At 42.8% G+C, this 25,160-nt stretch overlaps 1 protein-coding gene and 1 long non-coding RNA gene across 5 annotated transcripts in view; one reads left to right on the forward strand and one right to left on the reverse strand.

Annotated features, from left to right (window-relative positions):
* The window catches only part of LOC149976523 (uncharacterized), a 95,474-nt gene extending 85,591 nt beyond the window's left edge, over positions 1-9,883 (reverse strand). The window contains exon 1 of the long non-coding RNA XR_016487074.1: positions 9,381-9,883. This is a non-coding gene — a long non-coding RNA (uncharacterized LOC149976523). The remainder of the gene's footprint in view (positions 1-9,380) is intronic.
* A 2,483-nt stretch (positions 9,884-12,366) lies between these two features.
* egln1a (egl-9 family hypoxia-inducible factor 1a) overlaps positions 12,367-25,160 on the forward strand; it is a 37,560-nt gene continuing 24,766 nt past the window's right edge. For 3 of the 4 annotated variants that reach the window (XR_016487075.1, XM_090201704.1, XM_090201705.1), the window contains exon 1: positions 12,367-14,755. Coding sequence is in view for 3 of the 4 variants with exons in the window: in XM_090201704.1 (XP_090057830.1) it covers positions 14,000-14,755 (756 nt within the window). In the remaining variant the exon portion in view is untranslated. Of the gene's footprint in view, positions 14,756-15,245; positions 16,219-25,160 lie in introns of those variants that run through there. The other variant, XM_090201706.1, reaches the window with a different exon arrangement.

Here is a 25,160-nt window from a genome sequence, read left to right on the forward strand (position 1 = left end):
AGAGAGGAATAACGTCGTGGGAGAGAGGAATAACGTCGTGGGAGAGAGGAATAACGTCGTGGGAGAGAGGAATAACGTCGTGGGAGAGAGGAATAACGTCGTGGGAGAGAGGAATAACGTCGTGGGAGAGAGGAATAACGTCATGGGAGAGAGGAATAACGTCGTGGGAGAGAGGAATAACATCGTGGGAGAGAGGAATAACGTCGTGGGAGAGAGGAATAACGTCATGGGAGAGAGGAATAACGTCGTGGGAGAGAGGAATAACGTCGTGGGAGAGAGGAATAACGTCGTGGGAGAGACGAATAACGTCGTGGGAGAGAGGAATAACGTCGTGGGAGAGAGGAATAACGTCGTGGGAGAGAGGAATAACGTCGTGGGAGAGAGGAATAACGTCGTGGGAGAGAGGAATAACGTCATGGGAGAGAGGAATAACGTCGTGGGAGAGACGAATAACGTCGTGGGAGAGAGGAATAACGTCATGGGAGAGAGGAATAACGTCGTGGGAGAGAGGAATAACGTCGTGGGAGAGAGGAATAACGTCATGGGAGAGAGGAATAACGTCATGGGAGAGAGGGATAACGTCGTGGGAGAGAGGAATAACGTCGTGGGAGAGACGAATAACGTCATGGGAGAGAGGAATAACGTCGTGGGAGAGAGGAATAACGTCGTGGGAGAGAGGAATAACGTCATGGGAGAGAGGAATAACGTCGTGGGAGAGAGGAATAACGTCGTGGGAGAGAGGAATAACGTCATGGGAGAGAGGAATAACGTCGTGGGAGAGACGAATAACGTCGTGGGAGAGAGGAATAACGTCGTGGGAGAGAGGAATAACGTCGTGGGAGAGAGGAATAACGTCGTGGGAGAGAGGAATAACGTCGTGGGAGAGAGGAATAACGTCGTGGGAGAGAGGAATAACGTCGTGGGAGAGAGGAATAACGTCGTGGGAGAGAGGAATAACGTCGTGGGAGAGAGGAATAACGTCGTGGGAGAGAGGAATAACGTCATGGGAGAGAGGAATAACGTCGTGGGAGAGAGGAATAACGTCGTGGGAGAGAGGAATAACGTCGTGGGAGAGAGGAATAACGTCGTGGGAGAGAGGAATAACGTCGTGGGAGAGAGGAATAACGTCGTGGGAGAGAGGAATAACGTCATGGGAGAGAGGAATAACGTCGTGGGAGAGAGGAATAACGTCATGGGAGAGAGGAATAACGTCGTGGGAGAGAGGAATAACGTCGTGGGAGAGAGGAATAACGTCATGGGAGAGAGGAATAACGTTGTGGGATAACGTCGTGGGAGAGAGGAATAACGTCGTGGGAGAGAGGAATAACGTCGTGGGAGAGAGGAATAACGTCATGGGAGAGAGGAATAACGTCGTGGGAGAGAGGAATAACGTCGTGGGAGAGAGGAATAACGTCGTGGGAGAGAGGGATAACGTCATGGGAGAGAGGAATAACGTCATGGGAGAGAGGAATAACGTCGTGGGAGAGAGGAATAACGTCGTGGGAGAGAGGAATAACGTCATGGGAGAGAGGAATAACGTCGTGGGAGAGAGGAATAACGTCATGGGAGAGACGAATAACGTCATGGGAGAGAGGAATAACGTCGTGGGAGAGACGAATAACGTCGTGGGATAACGTCATGGGAGAGAGGAATAACGTCATGGGAGAGAGGAATAACGTCGTGGGAGAGAGGAATAACGTCGTGGGAGAGAGGAATAACGTCGTGGGAGAGAGGAATAACGTCATGGGAGAGAGGAATAACGTCGTGGGAGAGACGAATAACGTCGTGGGAGAGAGGAATAACGTCATGGGAGAGAGGAATAACGTCATGGGAGAGAGGAATAACGTCATGGGAGAGAGGAATAACGTCGTGGGAGAGAGGAATAACGTCGTGGGAGAGAGGAATAACGTCATGGGAGAGAGGAATAACGTCGTGGGAGAGACGAATAACGTCATGGGAGAGAGGAATAACGTCATGGGAGAGAGGAATAACGTCGTGGGAGAGAGGAATAACGTCGTGGGAGAGAGGAATAACGTCGTGGGAGAGAGGAATAACGTCGTGGGAGAGAGGAATAACGTCGTGGGAGAGAGGAATAATGTCGTGGGAGAGAGGAATAACGTCATGGGAGAGAGGAATAACGTCATGGGAGAGAGGAATAACGTCGTGGGAGAGAGGAATAACGTCGTGGGAGAGAGGAATAACGTCGTGGGAGAGAGGAATAACGTCATGGGAGAGAGGAATAACGTCATGGGAGAGAGGAATAACGTCGTGGGAGAGAGGAATAACGTCGTGGGAGAGAGGAATAACGTCATGGGAGAGAGGAATAACGTCATGGGAGAGAGGAATAACGTCATGGGAGAGAGGAATAACGTCGTGGGAGAGAGGAATAACGTCGTGGGAGAGACGAATAACGTCGTGGGAGAGACGAATAACGTCGTGGGAGAGACTAATAACGTCGTGGGAGAGAGGAATAACGTCATGGGAGAGAGGAATAACGTCATGGGAGAGAGGAATAACGTCATGGGAGAGACAAAAAGTTAGGAAAAAAAACACCATAAATATGTTTAGAACTACAAATGAACTTTCTGTCGATTCTTGGTTTTTTTTACCTCACAATTCCAACCCTCCTCATTTATCCGGGCTTGGGTCCGGCAAAAGTGACCCAAAAGAGACACTCGGGCAGAGCTACTTCGTTTTTTATTTAATTTTTTTGTTTTTACATTTTCATCCTGCCTTGAATGTAAGCCAGGGCGGGATCAGCCAGCGGTGGCTTCCCGCATGCGCGATTCATTTGCAGTCTGGACACGGAGGGGTGAAGATCTCCTGCTCTGACTGCTGTGTGAGGACTTGGTCGCCTGTGAGTGCTTTGGGACGGGCTGCTCGTTGAGAAGAGTAAAAACGATACGTGCTTTCACGTCAGAGTCTCCAATAACACCAGAAAAGGTCACTAGTCGCTTTTTTAAAAAATTTGTTAATAGAGGGGTCTAAATACTCGCTAAATATAGCGACAAAGTCGCTAAATTGGCAACACTGAAGTTGAGATGTAGTGGGGTGGGGCGTTCCCCCCTCCAAGAGGCGTATGTAACACCTTCATATAATGTGTATAGTATTGCAATGAAACAGGCAGGGAGCAGGTCTCGAACCCTCGACCTTCTAGCCCGGGGTCCGGAGCGCTATCGACTCTGCCGCATTTCGATTTCCACGCTGAACCCAGGGTCGTTACAGTATTATATAATATCGAATAGTAAACAAGAAGCTTTGGTGTATTCTAATTTTCCGGCATTCCTAGGGGCAACCCGTTCTTTTGGGGCTTTTGTACAACTTACATACATACATACATAGATGCATTTTGGGGAAAGTAGTTTTGGTACAATAGAAATTGTCAGGTTTGATAAGATTTATAATTGTGATAAACATTAAAATAATTAATTATATGTTTATAGTTGTTAAGTTTATGGTGTATATCCTGGTGTCCAATGAAAAATGTATCTGGCAACTTTTGGTGACTTTCAAAATAGATTACAAAAGTATCAGTGCCTATATTTCACCTATATAATAAAATATCTGTTCACCTATATAACCTATATAATAAAACCTCTGTTCAGACGACTGAGCACCAACATTACAGGTTGACTACAGAGCACCAACATTACAGGTTGACTACAGAGCACCAACATTACAGGTTGACTACAGAGCACCAACATTACAGGTTGACTACAGAGCACCAACATTACAGGTTGACTACAGAGCACCAACATTACAGGTTGACTACAGAGCACCAACATTACAGGTTGACTACAGAGCACCAATATTACAGGTTGACTACAGAACACCAACATTACAGGTTGACTACAGAGCACCAACATTACAGGTTGACTACAGAGCACCAACATTACAGGTTGACTACAGAGCACCAACATTACAGGTTGACTACAGAGCACCAACATTACAGGTTGACTACAGAGCACCAACATTACAGGTTGACTACAGAGCACCAACATTACAGGTTGACTACAGAGCACCAATATTACAGGTTGACTACAGAACACCAACATTACAGGTTGACTACAGAGCACCAACATTACAGGTTGACTACAGAGCACCAACATTACAGGTTGACTACAGAACACCAACATTACAGGTTGACTACAGAGCACCAACATTACAGGTTGACTACAGAGCACCAACATTAAAGGTTGACTACAGAACACCAACATTACAGGTTGACTACAGAGCACCAACATTACAGGTTGACTACAGAGCATTACAGGTTGACTACAGAACACCAACATTACAGGTTGACTACAGAACACCAACATTACAGGTTGACTACAGAGCACCAACATTACAGGTTGACTACAGAGCACCAACATTACAGGTTGACTACAGAACACCAACATTAAAGGTTGACTACAGAACACCAACATTACAGGTTGACTACAGAGCACCAACATTACAGGTTGACTACAAAACACCAACATTACAGGTTGAGTACAGAACACCAACATTACAAGTTGACGACAGAGACCAACATTACAGGTTGACTACAGAGCATTACAGGTTGACTACAGAGCACCAACATTACAGGTTGACTACAGAGCACCAACATTACAGGTTGACTACAGAACACCAACATTAAAGGTTGACTACAGAGCATCAACATTACAGGTTGTCTACAGAACACCAACATTACAGGTTGACTACAGAACACCAACATTACAGGTTGACTACAGAACACCAACATTACAGGTTGACTACAGAGCACCAACATTACAGGTTGACTACAGAGCACCAACATTACAGGTTGACTACCACACACCAACATTACAGGTTGACTACAGAGCACCAAAATTACAGGTTGACTACAGAGCATTACAGGTTGACTACAGAGCACCAACATTACAGGTTGACTACCTCACACCAACATTACAATTCTAATATATATATATTTTATTAACAACAAATCAATACAGAACACAAGTATATATAGATTTTAAACAATGGACAATCGAGCTAGGGGGTACAATATCACATTACAATTACACAAGGACCTTTAGGGACATGACTTACAATTCTAACAGTTGTTTTGTTAGTAGAGTATTTAACTGTCTTAAAATACAGTTCCATTTCTTTTTGTAGGGTAAGAAAATGTATTTTTTTTGTTTGTAAATTTACATTTGTGTATATGAAATTTGGCCAAAAGAATAATGAAATTAATTACATAATGTTTCAGCTTATTTATATCGTAGGTAAATAATCCAAGCAGTACATCTCTCCACAATAGTGTAAAATCTTCATAAACGTGTTCAATTATAAATCTACTGATGTCTTGCCACAGTTTTCTTACATGAACACAATGTCAAAAAAGATGCAACACTGTTTCTGGGTGGTCATTACAAAATGAGCAATTTGAGTTGATGTTTTCCTTAAACTTCTTCATATAGTGGTTGGCAGGATAATATTGATGAATAATTTTAAAGGGAACTTCCTTCATTTTGTTAACAAGTAGGTATGTGTGTGGCAACATCCAAACTTCTTTCCAACATATATTGTCAATAAATCCATTCCAATAAGGCATGACATAAGGTATAGATAGATACAACATCCTGCTGAAACAAGGATCGTATCGCTCTGTTGTTGAATGGACCAAAAGATAAACAAATCTTTCCTACTGATGAGTCAACAGGGTCAATAGAAGGTAGGCTCTGAGGGTCAGGTCTTGACACGTTCCTGAATAACAGAGCAACACCTGAGGGAATGGCATCTAAAACAATTGCAAAATCTTTAGGTGTTACAGGGACCTTGTAAAGGGATACGAATTCTTTATAACTGAGTAAAAGACCCTCTGCATTTACCAGTTGGCTCACCAATAGGATATTATTTCGGAACCAATATTCTAAAAACATAGAAGTATTTTTATACAATATATGCCGATCATTCCATATATAATATCTGTGTGGAGAAAAATTGTGTTTATAAATTAAGGACCATGACAAGAAAACCTACTGATGAAAAGCAGAAAGTTTCACTGGAATTTTGTCAATATTCAATATATCTGTAGCCATTGATTTAGCTTCTTCTGGGTATTTTTAATAAGAGGGTTAAAATGTAGTAAGCCTTTAGACTTCTGATCCTTTGTAATGGTTCTGCCTAAATATGTAAGTTCTTCTTTTACTGGAATACCATAATATGAAGGTGTCACACAATCTTTGACAGCTATGAGTTCACATTTATTAATGCTAAGATACAGACCAGACGCTTTGGAAAAGGATTGTATCACATTGATTGATATGGGAATTTGGTTAGCGTCTTTCAGAAAAAGTGTAGTATCATCAGCCAGCTGGCTTATAATAATTTCTCTACCAGCTATGAAAATACCTTGTACAGGACTATTATTTAAAGAATTTGCAAGAAGTTGGGTGATTAATAAAAACAGGTAAGGAGAGATAGGACAACCTTGCCTAATTCCTCTCTTTTACTCAAATCTAGGTGAGCTGCCATATTTCAATTTGATAGACCATTTGCAAAGAGAGTCTTAATTGCCTTACAGACAAAATCCCCAAAGCCAAGTCTCTCAAGGGAGTGGAAGAGAAACTGATGCTCTACTGTGTCAAATGCTTTATAAAAATCTAAAAAATAATATGAAGCTATCCTCAGTCCTAGGTCTGAGTAGTCAAGTATGTCTAATACTAGTCTGACATTGTTAGAAATATGTCTGTTCCTCATGAAGCCAGACTGCGTTTCATCAATGATTTCATCCAGGACTTGTTTAATTATTTTTTCAAGTAGTAAGGCTAATATCTTATAGTCATTATTAAGAAGACAAATTGGACGCCAGTTATCGATGAGCAGCACTTATTTTTTAGGTTTAGGTATCAGTGTTATTAACCCCTGGGTCATTGTAGGAGGGAGAACATTGTTTTTAATACTCTCTAAAAAGACTTCAAATAGGAAGGGAGCTACTTGTTCAGAAAATAATTTGTAAAATTCTGATGTAATTCCATCAACACCTGCTGATTTATTGTTCTTTAGATGTTTGATAGACTCTAAAATCTCTTCAACTTTGATGGGTTCATCACACTGTTTAGATTCTGTATCACTGATAGTGAACATTATTCAGGAAGTTCAGTGAGTTAAAAAACATATCTGTGGATTCTGACAGTAAGTTGAGCTATACAATTTTCTTTTGCTAAAATTGCTACAGTATTTAGTGATTAATTTTTGGTCATCTGTAATAACACCATCAATGTTTAACTTATGGATAGTGTTATTTGTAGAGTGGAATTTCTCAAGTCTAAAGAAATAGGATGAATTCTGATCTCCCTCCTCAATCCATTTTTTCCTAGATCTAATAAAGGCTCCTTCTGCTTTTAATCTATATATATTATCCAGTTTATTTTGTAACTCAATTAGTTCCATCTTCTCCTCCCACGAGAGGTCGGCTGGGGACCTCTGAGAAATTGAAGTTACCTTAATTATCACCTTTTCCTTCTCAGCTCTTCTGGTCTTAGCAAGATTACTAGCATATTTTCTAAGATATTTAGACACCTCAAATTTAAAGAGCTCCCAGTTCTTGCAATAAGATTTTTCTTCACAAGCCCTTTCCCAAAAGTGTGAGAGCAGATCTTTAACCTCAAACTTAACTATATCATTATTTAATAATGAGCTATTTAGCTTCCAGTAGGATGCTCTGCCAAGGTTAGTATCAGGGGTAAATATTTTGATATCAATGTAAATGGCCCTATGGTCTGTGAGGGGAGTAGTACAAATATGTGTAGTAACACACTCACCATCAATACATTTGGATATGAGCCCAAAATCTATTCTCGATTGTCTGGAACCTGTTTTGTTACTCCAAGTGAATGATCTGTTGGCCAGAAACCTCTCTCTCCATATATCAAGCTTTTCCATGAAAAGTATTAAACCCAAATTCTGATTGGTTGGCCTACCTGGGGGCCATCTATCAGTTGAATTATCTATTGTAATGTTCAAGTCCCCTCCTATCAATAATAACAAATTGGGAAATGTAGATAACCAATGAAGCATATGTTTCTCTATAGATTCAAGCAACTCATCATTCACATCATTCTCCCCTACCCTGGGGTGGCAGGGTAGCCTAGTGGTTAGACAGTATGGGCGGCAGGGTAGCCTAGTGGTTAGACAGTATGGGTGGCAGGGTAGCCTAGTGGTTAGACAGTATGGGCGGCAGGGTAGCCTAGTGGTTAGAGTGTAGGGGTGGCAGGGTAGCCTAGTGGTTAGAGCGTTGGACTAGTAACCGGAAGGTTGCAAGTCCCCGAGCTGACAAGGTACAAATCTGTCGTTCTGCCCCTGAACAGGCAGTTAACCCACTGTTCCTAGGCCGTCATTGAAAATAAGAATTTTTAAACTTAACTTAACTGACTTGCCTGGTTAAATAAAGGTCAAATAAAATACATAAAAAATGTTTGGTGTTGTACCCGTAGAGGTTTACAGTAATGAGCGTAATATCATTGTAGCTGATCATTCTCATGTTTGGTGTTGTACCCGTAGAAGTTTACAGTAATGAGTGTAATGTCATTGTAACTGATCATTCTCATGTTTGGTATTGTACCCGTAGAAGTTTACAGTAATGAGTGTAATATCATTGTAGCTGATCATTCTCATGTTTGGTGTTGTACCCGTAGAAGTTTACAGTAATGAGTGTAATATCATTGTAACTGATCATTCTCATGTTTGGTATTGTACCCATAGAAGTTTACAGTAATGAGTGTAATATCATTGTAACTGATCATTTTCATGTTTGGTATTGTACCCGTAGAAGTTTACAGTAATGAGTGTAATATCATTGTAACTGATCATTCTCATGTTTGGTATTGTACCCATAGAAGTTTACAGTAATGAGTGTAATGTCATTGTAGCTGATCATTCTCATGTTTGGTATTGTACCCGTAGAAGTTTACAGTACTGAGTGTAATATTATTGTAACTGATCATTCTCATGTTTGGTGTTGTACCCGTAGAAGTTTACAGTAATGAGCGTAATGTCATTGTAACTGATCATTCTCATGTTTGGTATTGTACCTGTAGAAGTTTACAGTAATGAGTGTAATGTCATTGTAATTGATCACAAGACAAATAAAGTGACCAAAGGGGTCACATTCCGAGTGTAGAATATTACCACCAAAGGGGTCACAGAGTGTAGAATATTACCACCAAAGGGGTCACAGAGTGTAGAATATTACCACAAAAGGGGTCACAGAGTGTAGAATATTACCACCAAAGGGGTCACAGAGTGTAGAATATTACCACCAAAGGGGTCACAGAGTGTAGAATATTACCACCAAAGGGGTCACAGAGTGTAGAATATTACCACCAAAGGGGTCACAGAGTGTAGAATATTACCACCAATGATGATGATACAGAGTGGTCTTGAATCGTTTTGTTGTTGCTTCTTGCCGAGGCGATGCACAACGTCGATGGTATCACCAACTTTGTTCTTCTCTGCAGGCAAAACTTCTTGGCAGAAACGGATAGCCTCTCCTCGCACATCTTCATTCTCCACCTCTGGCAAGCCGTAGAGTCTCAGGTTCCATCTTCATTCTCCACCTCTGGCAAGCCGTAGAGTCTCAGGTTCCATCTTCATTCTCCACCTCTGGCAAGCCGTAGTCTCAGGTTCCATCTTCATTCTCCACCTCTGGCAAGCCGTAGAGTCTCAGGTTCCATCTTCATTCTCCACCTCTGGCAAGCCATAGAGTCTCAGGTTCCATCTTCATTCTCCACCTCTGGCAAGCCGTAGAGTCTCAGGTTCCATCTTCATTCTCCACCTCTGGCAAGCCGTAGAGTCTCAGGTTCCATCTTCATTCTCCACCTCTGGCAAGCCGTAGAGTCTCAGGTTCCATCTTCATTCTCCACCTCTGGCAAACCGTAGAGTCTCAGGTTCCATCTTCATTCTGCACCTCTGGCAAGCCGTAGAGTCTCAGGTTCCATCTTCATTCTCCACCTCTGGCAAGCCGTAGAGTCTCAGGTTCCATCTTCATTCTCCACCTCTGGCAAGCCGTCGAGTCTCAGGTTCCATCTTCATTCTCCACCTCTGGCAAGCCGTAGAGTCTCAGGTTCCATCTTCATTCTCCACCTCTGGCAAGCCATAGAGTCTCAGGTTCCATCTTCATTCTCCACCTCTGGCAAGCCGTAGAGTCTCAGGTTCCATCTTCATTCTCCACCTCTGGCAAGCCATAGAGTCTCAGGTTCCATCTTCATTCTCCACCTCTGGCAAGCCGTAGTCTCAGGTTCCATCTTCATTCTCCACCTCTGGCAAGCCGTAGAGTCTCAGGTTCCATCTTCATTCTCCACCTCTGGCAAGCCGTAGTCTCAGGTTCCATTTTCATTCTCCACCTCTGGCAAGCCGTAGAGTCTCAGGTTCCATCTTCATTCTCCACCTCTGGCAAGCCGTAGTCTCAGGTTCCATCTTCATTCTCCACCTCTGGCAAGCCGTAGAGTCTCAGGTTCCATCTTCATTCTCCACCTCTGGCAAGCCATAGAGTCTCAGGTTCCATCTTCATTCTCCACCTCTGGCAAGCCGTAGAGTCTCAGGTTCCATCTTCATTCTCCACCTCTGGCAAGCCGTAGAGTCTCAGGTTCCATCTTCATTCTCCACCTCTGGCAAGCCATAGAGTCTCAGGTTCCATCTTCATTCTCCACCTCTGGCAAGCCGTAGAGTCTCAGGTTCCATCTTCATTCTCCACCTCTGGCAAGCCGTAGAGTCTCAGGTTCCATCTTCATTCTCCACCTCTGGCAAGCCGTAGAGTCTCAGGTTCCATCTTCATTCTCCACCTCTGGCAAACCGTAGAGTCTCAGGTTCCATCTTCATTCTGCACCTCTGGCAAGCCGTAGAGTCTCAGGTTCCATCTTCATTCTCCACCTCTGGCAAGCCGTAGAGTCTCAGGTTCCATCTTCATTCTCCACCTCTGGCAAGCCGTCGAGTCTCAGGTTCCATCTTCATTCTCCACCTCTGGCAAGCCGTAGAGTCTCAGGTTCCATCTTCATTCTCCACCTCTGGCAAGCCATAGAGTCTCAGGTTCCATCTTCATTCTCCACCTCTGGCAAGCCGTAGAGTCTCAGGTTCCATCTTCATTCTCCACCTCTGGCAAGCCATAGAGTCTCAGGTTCCATCTTCATTCTCCACCTCTGGCAAGCCGTAGTCTCAGGTTCCATCTTCATTCTCCACCTCTGGCAAGCCGTAGAGTCTCAGGTTCCATCTTCATTCTCCACCTCTGGCAAGCCGTAGTCTCAGGTTCCATTTTCATTCTCCACCTCTGGCAAGCCGTAGAGTCTCAGGTTCCATCTTCATTCTCCACCTCTGGCAAGCCGTAGTCTCAGGTTCCATCTTCATTCTCCACCTCTGTCAAGCCGTAGAGTCTCAGGTTCCATCTTCATTCTCCACCTCTGGCAAGCCATAGAGTCTCAGGTTCCATCTTCATTCTCCACCTCTGGCAAGCCGTAGAGTCTCAGGTTCCATCTTCATTCTCCACCTCTGGCAAGCCATAGAGTCTCAGGTTCCATCTTCATTCTCCATCTCTGGCAAGCCATAGAGTCTCAGGTTCCATCTTCATTCTCCACCTCTGGCAAGCCGTAGAGTCTCAGGTTCCATCTTCATTCTCCACCTCTGGCAAGCCATAGAGTCTCAGGTTCCATCTTCATTCTCCACCTCTGGCAAGCCGTAGAGTCTCAGGTTCCATCTTCATTCTCCACCTCTGGCAAGCCGTAGAGTCTCAGGTTCCATCTTCATTCTCCACCTCTGGCAAACCGTAGAGTCTCAGGTTCCATCTTCATTCTCCACCTCTGGCAAGCCGTAGAGTCTCAGGTTCCATCTTCATTCTCCACCTCTGGCAAGCCATAGAGTCTCAGGTTCCATCTTCATTCTCCACCTCTGGCAAGCCGTAGTCTCAGGTTCCATCTTCATTCTCCACCTCTGGCAAGCCGTCGAGTCTCAGGTTCCATCTTCATTCTCCACCTCTGGCAAGCCGTAGAGTCTCAGGTTCCATCTTCATTCTCCACCTCTGGCAAGCCATAGAGTCTCAGGTTCCATCTTCATTCTCCATCTCTGGCAAGCCGTAGTCTCAGGTTCCATCTTCATTCTCCACCTCTGGCAAGCCGTAGAGTCTCAGGTTCCATCTTCATTCTCCACCTCTTGCAAGCCGTAGTCTCAGGTTCCATCTTCATTCTCCACCTCTGGCAAGCCGTAGTCTCAGGTTCCATCTTCATTCTCCACCTCTGGCAAGCCGTAGCGTCTCAGGTTCCATTTTCTTGTGTATTGTTCCAGATCAGTGAGACGTCTATGGTAGACATTGTCATTCTTTTCCACCTTTTCCACACTTTTTTCAACTTTTGCCACTCTCGTTTTCACATCCTTGATTTCACCACATGCAAACTCCACAGTCTTTTTCAAGCCTTCGATAACCATGGTGTTCGCGCCTACCATTTTCTCAATGGCGTCACACCTGGAGTTGATGAGTAAGGAGAGGGTAGCCACGATGTCAGAGTTCATGTTGGGTTTTTTGGAGGGTGGAGGTTTGCACGGAGTAACCGGTAAAGAGGGGAATTCGTCATCTTCAGCATTCGAAAGCATGATATTATCCATAGGCCAAGCGTAGTTGTGGCAGTTGTCTATAAGCACGTTTCTCTCTTGTTGTTTAGCAATAGAACGGCTAACTTCTTCCTTTCTTCTTTTGTCATGACTTTGCATAGACATGCTGAAATAAATGATCCAATTATTATTCCGGTAACAGGAAAGGTCTTATATCTTGAACAAATAAAAATAGTAATGACTGTAAACTTGTTTTATTCACAATCTTTCTGAAGTTTGGTACGGATCTCGGTATAAAAGCATCTGTTCAAGCCGCCATCTTGGCACCTTTTCGGCTAAAATTCTAATAGTCTAATTTCAGTTTATCTGACAAAACAAGCAAGTCTAGTGTAGAGAATCATTGAACCATCTAAACCGTGGTGAAATATATTTTCCATAACCAAAAAGATTGTATTTTCAGCTTTTTGAAGCTCTTGTCCAGAATCAAAAGTAAACGATGCAAAAAACGAAACTTAAGAAATGGAATTATAGAAATAGAGCACATAGAACAAATACACCGCTTCTTAGACTTGCTTTCAATGAATGACACATCTGTAACTCGCATTTCTATGTGAATTTGGTCGTCTCCCAAAAAGTTCCACACTGCAGGTTTAAATGGAGGAGGACCAGCTGCTGACATTGGACCAGCGGGCAGGTTTCGTTGTTGACATCATGGGTGCGTTCAGTTCGCTGGAACGTTTGCTACGTTGTGCAACTGTTTGTATTTAACGACGTTTCTCCAAAACGTTCTTGTACGTTCTTGAACATACTTTGTGGTAGGTTTGCTGCCATTTGGTGGGTGTGGCGAGGCGTGACTTGAAGCAAGGAGTAACGTATTTAAAGGGAAGTGGCGATGTCGACTGTGTTCCCCGACCCTTTTTTCAACTGGTCGTTCAGTACAGCACCGTTTCAGAACGTAAAAACATACGAAACGCAGCCCAGAGGCGTAATCGTTATCATTCCGAGTTGCAACTAAAACTAGAGTTTCTATTGGACAAATGCAGGTATATCCCGCCCCGTTTTGTTCGCTTCCGTTTAAGAAAGGTTTTGTAACAGAATCTGCGTAAATAATACGCTCCGAGAGAGATAAGGCGTCGTAACACTGACGGCGGTTTGCGACACAGTCTGATCGATGGCTCCGTGCTACAAAACGTCCCGAACACTGGAATTATCCAAATGTTGGGCTCGAACGCACCTAAACTCTTATTACCGTGTAAAATAAAGTAAACAACGGAATACGTGTGATGAAATTATCCGTTTCACTCGGTGTGGCGTGGCAGGCTGGGCTCGATCTGTGTGTGGATCACTCCCAAACTAAATCAGTAACAGGACGCGTGTAAATGATTGGATTTAAAGACCGTAACACACAGGTTAGCTAACGTTACTTCTAACTGCAAACATGGAGACTAAACTTAAGACTGCAGCTCAGACTGCTCTGGACTTGGAGCGAGAAAGACAGTATTGTGAACTTTGTGGGAAAATGGAGAATCTCCTGAAGTGCGGCCGGTGTCGAAACTCGTTTTACTGCAGCAAGGAGCACCAGAAGCAGCACTGGAAAATGCACAAGGTGAATTGTAAAGAATCCGAGGTAAAACCACAGGTTTCAAAACAGAAGTCTGCTGAACCTCAGGCACCGTCAGGGGGGATAGAGGGACAGACACTACCGTCACCACAACTAAAGACACGCGTCCAACCCGACAACACCGCATCTCCGAGCGGAGAGACAAGAATGAAAGGTTTTATAACTAACGCAGAGTGCGCTGGCTCCTCGGTCGGGAAACCGGGCGGGTCGAACACCAAACCCAACGGACAGACCACCACCCGGTCCACGCCTCAGAATCTCGCCATTGAGTACATCGTCCCGTGTATGATAAAGCATGGGATATGTGTTGTTGACAATTTCCTAGGCGGTGAAACGGGGCTGGCCATCTTGGAAGACGTCAAATTGTTGCATAAAACCGGGAAGTTTACCGACGGTCAGTTGGTCAGTCAGAAAACGGACTCCACTAAAGACATTAGGGGAGATAAGATCACATGGATCGAGGGCCGAGAGACCGGATGTGAGAAGATCTGCTTCCTCATGAGCCGGATGGATGATCTGGTCAGACATTGTAATGGTCAGCTGGGAAACTTTACAATAAATGGAAGGACTAAAGTAAGTAGCCAGGTTAAGTTAAAGCTGCACTATGAAACGTTTTGTCAAACCCGATCAAATTCACATAGACTAGTAAGTTATAGATCTGTCATTCTCATTGAAAGCAAGTTTAAGATGCTGTAGCTCTGTTTATGTGTGTGTAATTTCTATGCACACCATTACGTGTAGTTTTTGTGTCTTCTACTTTCGGTTTTGTACCCCACCGACAATACAGCTGAAAATATGTTTTTGCATATGTTCAATTTATTTCACAGTGTTTTTGTTTAGATGGTACAATGATTCTCTTCCCTATACTTGCTTGTTTTGTCACACAAACTGAAATTAGTCGAACTATTAGAATTTTAACAACCAGGAAATGGCAGAGTGATTTCAAACCTGGGTATTTATAATCGTTATCTTGGCCCATATGTCATGCAATAGCCGAGGCTGTTTCCCAAATGGCACTCTGGCCCTTTACATTATAATGGTGCTCGTATCCATTACCGTTTAGGTTTAGGTACCTTGGTCATGGGCACATCGGCAGATTCTTCACCTAGTCCATTAAGGGATTCGAACCATCAACTGGCCCAACGCTCTTACCTGCTATGCTCCCTGCCGCCGTAGAGCCCTATAGACCCTGGTCAAATGTAATCCACAATATGGGGTGCCGTTTGGTATGCACACACGGTGTGGTTGCAATAGAATGACCGTTTGGTATGCACACACGGTGTGGTTACAATAGCATGACCGTTTGGTATGCACACACGGTGTGGTTACAATAGTAGATATGACCTGGTCTATTAAACCCCTCAGTGGATATGAATATGACCTGGTCTATTAAACCACTCAGTGGATATGAATATGACCTGGTCTATTAAACCACTCAGTGGATATGACCTGGTCTATTAAACCCCTCAGTGAATATAACCTGGTCTATTAAACCACTCAGTGGATATGACCTGGTCTATTAAACCACTCAGTGGATATGAATATGACCTGGTCTATTAAACCACTCAGTGGATATGAATATGACCTGGTCTATTAAACCACTCAGTGGATATGACCTGGTCTATTAAACCCCTCAGTGAATATAACCTGGTCTATTAAACCACTCAGTGGATATGACCTGGTCTATTAAACCCCTCAGTGAATATGACCTGGTCTATTAAACCCCTCAGTGGATATGAATATGACCTGGTCTATTAAACCCCTCAGTGGATATGAATATGACCTGGTCTATTAAACCCCTCAGTGGATATGACCTGGTCTATTAAACCCCTCAGTGAATATGACCTGGTCTATTAAACCCCTCAGTGTATATGACCTGGTCTATTAAACCCCTCAGTGAATATGACCTGGTCTATTAAACCACTAAGTGGATATGACCTGGTCTATTAAACCCCTCAGTGGATATGACCTGGTCTATTAAACCCCTCAGTGTATATGACCTGGTCTATTAAACCCCTCAGTGAATATGACCTGGTCTATTAAACCCCTCAATGGATATGACCTGGTCTATTAAACCCCTCAGTGGATATGAATATGACCTGGTCTATTAAACCACTCAGTGGATATGACCTGGTCTATTAAACCCCTCAGTGGATATGACCTGGTCTATTAAACCCCTCAGTGGATATGAATATGACCTGGTCTATTAAACCCCTCAGTGAATATGACCTGGTCTATTAAACCCCTCAGTGGATATGAATATGACCTGGTCTATTAAACCCCTCAGTGAATATGACCTGGTCTATTAAACCCCTCAGTGGATATGAATATGACCTGGTCTATTAAACCCCTGAGTGGATATGAATATGACCTGGTCTATTAAACCCCTCAGTGGATATGACCTGGTCTATTAAACCCCTCAGTGGATATGAATATGACCTGGTCTATTAAACCCCTCAGTGAATATGACCTGGTCTATTAAACCCCTCAGTGGATATGAATATGACCTGGTCTATTAAACCCCTGAGTGGATATGAATATGACCTGGTCTATTAAACCCCTCAGTGGATATGACCTGGTCTATTAAACCACTCAGTGGATATGACCTGGTCTATTAAACCACTCAGTGGATATGAATATGACCTGGTCTATTAAACCCCTCAGTGGATATGAATATGACCTGGTCTATTAAACCCCTCAGTGGATATGACCTTGTCTATTAAACCCCTCAGTGGATATGAATATGACCTGGTCTATTAAACCCCTCAGTGGATATGACCTGGTCTATTAAACCCCTCAGTTAATATGAATATGACCTGGTCTATTAAACCCCTCAGTGAATATGACCTGGTCTATTAAACCACTCAGTGGATATGAATATGACCTGGTCTTTTAAACCCCTCAGTGAATATGACCTGGTCTATTAAACCCCTCAGTTAATATGAATATGACCTGGTCTATTAAACCCCTCAGTGAATATGACCTGGTCTATTAAACCCCTCAGTGGATATGACCTGGTCTATTAAACCCCTCAGTGGATATGAATATGACCTGGTCTATTAAACCCCTCAGTGGATATGAATATGACCTGGTCTATTAAACCCCTCAGTGAATATGACCTGGTCTATTAAACCCCTCAGTGGATATGAATATGACCTGGTCTATTAAACCACTCAGTGGATATGAATATGACCTGGTCTATTAAACCACTCAGTGGATATGAATATGACCTGGTCTATTAAACCCCTCAGTGGATATGAATATGACCTGGTCTATTAAACCACTCAGTGGATATGACCTGGTCTATTAAACCCCTCAGTGGATATGAATATGACCTGGTCTATTAAACCCCTCAGTGGATATGAATATGACCTGGTCTATTAAACCCCTCAGTGAATATGACCTGGTCTATTAAACCACTCAGTGGATATGAATATGACCTGGTCTATTAAACCCCTCAGTGGATATGACCTGGTCTATTAAACCACTCAGTGAATATGAATATGACCTGGTCTATTAAACCACTCAGTGGATATGACCTGGTCTATTAAACCCCTCAGTGAATATGACCTGGTCTATTAAACCACTCAGTGGATATGAATATGACCTGGTCTATTAAACCCCTCAGTGGATATGACCTGGTCTATTAAACCACTCAGTGAATATGAATATGACCTGGTCTATTAAACCACTCAGTGGATATGAATATGACCTGGTCTATTAAACCACTCAGTGTATATGACCTGGTCTATTAAACCCCTCAGTGAATATGACCTGGTCTATTAAACCCCTCAGTGGTTTTGACCTGGTCTATTAAACCCCTCAGTGGATTTGACCTGGTCTATTAAACCCCTCAGTGAATATGACCTGGTCTATTAAACCCCTCAGTGGATATGACCTGGTCTATTAAACCCCTCAGTGGATATGACCTGGTCTATTAAACCCCTCAGTGGATATGAATATGACCTGGTCTATTAAACCCCTCAGTGGATATGACCTGGTCTATTAAACCCCTCAGTGGATATGACCTGGTCTATTAAACCCCTCAGTGGATATGACCTGGTCTATTAAACCCCTCAGTGAATATGACCTGGTCTATTAAACCCCTCAGTGGATATGAATATGACCTGGTCTATTAAACCCCTCAGTGGATATGAACTGGTCTATTAAACCACTCAGTGGATATGACCTGGTCTATTAAACCACTCAGTGAATATGACCTGGTCTATTAAACCCCTCAGTGAATATGACCTGGTCTATTAAACCACTCAGTGGATATGAATATGACCTGGTCTATTAAACCCCTCAGTGGATATGACCTGGTCTATTAAACCACTCAGTGAATATGAATATGACCTGGTCTATTAAACCACTCAGTGGATATGACCTGGTCTATTAAACCCCTCAGTGGATATGACCTGGTCTATTAAACCCCTCAGTGGATATGAATATGACCTGGTCTATTAAACCACTCAGTGGATATGACCTGGTCTATTAAACCCCTCAGTGGATATGAATATGACCTGGTCTATTAAACCCCTCAGTGGATATGACCTGGTTTATTAAACCCCTCAGTGGATATGACCTGGTCTATTAAACCCCTCAGTGAATATGACCTGGTCTATTAAACCCCTCAGTGAATATGACCTGGTCTATTAAACCCCTCAGTGTATATGACCTGGTCTATTAAACCCCTCAGTGAATATGACCTGGTCTATTAAACCACTAAGTGGATATGACCTGGTCTATTAAACCCCTCAGTGGATATGACCTGGTCTATTAAACCCCTCAGTGGATATGACCTGGTCTATTAAACCCCTCAGTGAATATGACCTGGTCTATTAAACCCCTCAGTGGATATGACCTGGTCTATTAAACCCCTCAGTGAATATGACCTGGTCTATTAAACCACTCAGTGGATATGAATATGACCTGGTCTATTAAACCACTCAGTGTATATGACCTGGTCTATTAAACCCCTCAGTGAATATGACCTGGTCTATTAAACCCCTCAGTGGTTTTGACCTGGTCTATTAAACCCCTCAGTGGATTTGACCTGGTCTATTAAACCCCTCAGTGAATATGACCTGGTCTATTAAACCCCTCAGTGGATATGACCTGGTCTATTAAACCCCTCAGTGGATATGACCTGGTCTATTAAACCCCTCAGTGGATATGAATATGACCTGGTCTATTAAACCCCTCAGTGGATATGACCTGGTCTATTAAACCCCTCAGTGGATATGACCTGGTCTATTAAACCCCTCAGTGGATATGACCTGGTCTATTAAACCCCTCAGTGAATATGACCTGGTCTATTAAACCCCTCAGTGGATATGAATATGACCTGGTCTATTAAACCCCTCAGTGGATATGAACTGGTCTATTAAACCACTCAGTGGATATGACCTGGTCTATTAAACCACTCAGTGAATATGACCTGGTCTATTAAACCCCTCAGTGAATATGACCTGGTCTATTAAACCACTCAGTGGATATGAATATGACCTGGTCTATTAAACCCCTCAGTGGATATGACCTGGTCTATTAAACCACTCAGTGAATATGAATATGACCTGGTCTATTAAACCACTCAGTGGATATGACCTGGTCTATTAAACCCCTCAGTGGATATGACCTGGTCTATTAAACCCCTCAGTGGATATGAATATGACCTGGTCTATTAAACCACTCAGTGGATATGACCTGGTCTATTAAACCCCTCAGTGGATATGAATATGACCTGGTCTATTAAACCCCTCAGTGGATATGACCTGGTTTATTAAACCCCTCAGTGGATATGACCTGGTCTATTAAACCCCTCAGTGAATATGACCTGGTCTATTAAACCCCTCAGTGAATATGACCTGGTCTATTAAACCCCTCAGTGTATATGACCTGGTCTATTAAACCCCTCAGTGAATATGACCTGGTCTATTAAACCACTAAGTGGATATGACCTGGTCTATTAAACCCCTCAGTGGATATGACCTGGTCTATTAAACCCCTCAGTGGATATGACCTGGTCTATTAAACCCCTCAGTGAATATGACCTGGTCTATTAAACCCCTCAGTGGATATGACCTGGTCTATTAAACCCCTCAGTGAATATGACCTGGTCTATTAAACCCCTCAGTGAATATGACCTGGTCTATTAAACCCCTCAGTGGATATGACCTGGTCTATTAAACCCCTCAGTGAATATGACCTGGTCTATTAAACCCCTCAGTGGATATGACCTGGTCTATTAAACCCCTCAGTGAATATGACCTGGTCTATTAAACCCCTCAGTGGATATGACCTGGTCTATTAAACCCCTCAGTGGATATGACCTGGTCTATTAAACCCCTCAGTTAATATGACCTGGTCTATTAAACCCCTCAGTGGATATGAATATGACCTGGTCTATTAAACCCCTCAGTGAATATGACCTGGTCTATTAAACCCCTCAGTGGATATGACCTGGTCTATTAAACCCCTAAGTGGATATGACCTGGTCTATTAAACCACTCAGTGGATATGAATATGACCTGGTCTATTAAACCCCTCAGTGGATATGACCTGGTCTATTAAACCCCTCAGTGAATATGACCTGGTCTATTAAACCACTCAGTGGATATGAATATGACCTGGTCTATTAAACCCCTCAGTGAATATGACCTGGTCTATTAAACCCCTCAGTGAATATGACCTGGTCTATTAAACCACTCAGTGGATATGAATATGACCTGGTCTATTAAACCCCTCAGTGGATATGACCTGGTCTATTAAACCCCTCAGTGTATATGACCTGGTCTATTAAACCCCTCAGTGGATTTGACCTGGTCTATTAAACCACTCAGTGAATATGAATATGACCTGGTCTATTAAACCCCTCAGTGAATATGACCTGGTCTATTAAACCCCTCAGTGAATATGACCTGGTCTATTAAACCACTCAGTGGATATGACCTGGTCTATTAAACCCCTCAGTGTATATGACCTGGTCTATTAAACCCCTCAGTGGATTTGACCTGGTCTATTAAACCACTCAGTGAATATGAATATGACCTGGTCTATTAAACCCCTCAGTGGATATGACCTGGTCTATTAAACCCCTCAGTGGATATGACCTGGTCTATTAAACCCCTCAGTGGATATGACCTGGTCTATTAAACCCCTCAGTGAATTTGACCTGGTCTATTAAACCACTCAGTGGATATGAATATGACCTGGTCTATTAAACCACTCAGTGAATATGAATATGACCTGGTCTATTAAACCACTCAGTGGATATGACCTGGTCTATTAAACCACTCAGTGGATATGAATATGACCTGGTCTATTAAACCACTCAGTGGATATGAATATGACCTGGTCTATTAAACCACTCAGTGGATATGACCTGGTCTATTAAACCCCTCAGTGAATATAACCTGGTCTATTAAACCACTCAGTGGATATGACCTGGTCTATTAAACCCCTCAGTGAATATGACCTGGTCTATTAAACCCCTCAGTGGATATGAATATGACCTGGTCTATTAAACCCCTCAGTGGATATGAATATGACCTGGTCTATTAAACCCCTCAGTGGATATGACCTGGTCTATTAAACCCCTCAGTGGATATGACCTGGTCTATTAAACCCCTCAGTGAATATGACCTGGTCTATTAAACCCCTCAGTGGATATGAATATGACCTGGTCTATTAAACCCCTCAGTGGATATGACCTGGTCTATTAAACCCCTCAGTGAATATGACCTGGTCTATTAAACCCCTCAGTGGATATGACCTGGTCTATTAAACCCCTCAGTGAATATGACCTGGTCTATTAAACCCCTCAGTGAATATGACCTGGTCTATTAAACCCCTCAGTGAATATGACCTGGTCTATTAAACCACTCAGTGGATATGACCTGGTCTATTAAACCCCTCAGTGTATATGACCTGGTCTATTAAACCCCTCAGTGGATTTGACCTGGTCTATTAAACCACTCAGTGAATATGAATATGACCTGGTCTATTAAACCCCTCAGTGGATATGACCTGGTCTATTAAACCCCTCAGTGGATATGACCTGGTCTATTAAACCCCTCAGTGGATATGACCTGGTCTATTAAACCCCTCAGTGAATTTGACCTGGTCTATTAAACCACTCAGTGGATATGAATATGACCTGGTCTATTAAACCACTCAGTGAATATGAATATGACCTGGTCTATTAAACCACTCAGTGGATATGACCTGGTCTATTAAACCACTCAGTGGATATGAATATGACCTGGTCTATTAAACCACTCAGTGGATATGAATATGACCTGGTCTATTAAACCACTCAGTGGATATGACCTGGTCTATTAAACCCCTCAGTGAATATAACCTGGTCTATTAAACCACTCAGTGGATATGACCTGGTCTATTAAACCCCTCAGTGAATATGACCTGGTCTATTAAACCCCTCAGTGGATATGAATATGACCTGGTCTATTAAACCCCTCAGTGGATATGAATATGACCTGGTCTATTAAACCCCTCAGTGGATATGACCTGGTCTATTAAACCCCTCAGTGGATATGACCTGGTCTATTAAACCCCTCAGTGAATATGACCTGGTCTATTAAACCCCTCAGTGAATATGAATATGACCTGGTCTATTAAACCCCTCAGTGGATATGACCTGGTCTATTAAACCCCTCAGTGAATATGACCTGGTCTATTAAACCCCTCAGTGGATATGAATATGACCTGGTCTATTAAACCCCTCAGTGGATATGACCTGGTCTATTAAACCCCTCAGTGAATATGACCTGGTCTATTAAACCCCTCAGTGGATATGACCTGGTCTATTAAACCCCTCAGTGAATATGACCTGGTCTATTAAACCCCTCAGTGAATATGACCTGGTCTATTAAACCCCTCAGTGTATATGACCTGGTCTATTAAACCCCTCAGTGAATATGACCTGGTCTATTAAACCACTAAGTGGATATGACCTGGTCTATTAAACCCCTCAGTGGATATGACCTGGTCTATTAAACCCCTCAGTGTATATGACCTGGTCTATTAAACCCCTCAGTGAATATGACCTGGTCTATTAAACCCCTCAGTGGATATGACCTGGTCTATTAAACCCCTCAGTGGATATGAATATGACCTGGTCTATTAAACCACTCAGTGGATATGACCTGGTCTATTAAACCCCTCAGTGGATATGACCTGGTCTATTAAACCCCTCAGTGGATATGAATATTACCTGGTCTATTAAACCCCTCTGTGAATATGACCTGGTCTATTAAACCCCTCAGTGGATATGAATATGACCTGGTCTATTAAACCCCTCAGTGAATATGACCTGGTCTATTAAACCCCTCAGTGGATATGAATATGACCTGGTCTATTAAACCCCTGAGTGGATATGAATATGACCTGGTCTATTAAACCCCTCAGTGGATATGACCTGGTCTATTAAACCCCTCAGTGGATATGAATATGACCTGGTCTATTAAACCCCTCAGTGAATATGACCTGGTCTATTAAACCCCTCAGTGGATATGAATATGACCTGGTCTATTAAACCCCTGAGTGGATATGAATATGACCTGGTCTATTAAACCCCTCAGTGGATATGACCTGGTCTATTAAACCACTCAGTGGATATGACCTGGTCTATTAAACCACTCAGTGGATATGAATATGACCTGGTCTATTAAACCCCTCAGTGGATATGAATATGACCTGGTCTATTAAACCCCTCAGTGGATATGACCTTGTCTATTAAACCCCTCAGTGGATATGAATATGACCTGGTCTATTAAACCCCTCAGTGGATATGACCTGGTCTATTAAACCCCTCAGTTAATATGAATATGACCTGGTCTATTAAACCCCTCAGTGAATATGACCTGGTCTATTAAACCACTCAGTGGATATGAATATGACCTGGTCTTTTAAACCCCTCAGTGAATATGACCTGGTCTATTAAACCCCTCAGTTAATATGAATATGACCTGGTCTATTAAACCCCTCAGTGAATATGACCTGGTCTATTAAACCCCTCAGTGGATATGAATATGACCTGGTCTATTAAACCCCTCAGTGAATATGACCTGGTCTATTAAACCCCTCAGTGGATATGACCTGGTCTATTAAACCCCTCAGTGGATATGAATATGACCTGGTCTATTAAACCCCTCAGTGGATATGAATATGACCTGGTCTATTAAACCCCTCAGTGAATATGACCTGGTCTATTAAACCCCTCAGTGGATATGAATATGACCTGGTCTATTAAACCACTCAGTGGATATGAATATGACCTGGTCTATTAAACCACTCAGTGGATATGAATATGACCTGGTCTATTAAACCCCTCAGTGGATATGAATATGACCTGGTCTATTAAACCACTCAGTGGATATGACCTGGTCTATTAAACCCCTCAGTGAATATGACCTGGTCTATTAAACCCCTCAGTGGATATGAATATGACCTGGTCTATTAAACCCCTCAGTGAATATGACCTGGTCTATTAAACCACTCAGTGGATATGAATATGACCTGGTCTATTAAACCCCTCAGTGGATATGACCTGGTCTATTAAACCACTCAGTGAATATGAATATGACCTGGTCTATTAAACCACTCAGTGGATATGACCTGGTCTATTAAACCCCTCAGTGAATATGACCTGGTCTATTAAACCACTCAGTGGATATGAATATGACCTGGTCTATTAAACCCCTCAGTGGATATGACCTGGTCTATTAAACCACTCAGTGAATATGAATATGACCTGGTCTATTAAACCACTCAGTGGATATGAATATGACCTGGTCTATTAAACCACTCAGTGTATATGACCTGGTCTATTAAACCCCTCAGTGAATATGACCTGGTCTATTAAACCCCTCAGTGAATATGACCTGGTCTATTAAACCCCTCAGTGAATATGACCTGGTCTATTAAACCCCTCAGTGGATATGACCTGGTCTATTAA

Source organism: Oncorhynchus mykiss, chromosome 16 (assembly GCF_057628025.1).
Source record: "Oncorhynchus mykiss isolate SJ-2025 chromosome 16, ASM5762802v1, whole genome shotgun sequence".
Lineage (NCBI taxonomy): Eukaryota > Metazoa > Chordata > Actinopteri > Salmoniformes > Salmonidae > Oncorhynchus > Oncorhynchus mykiss.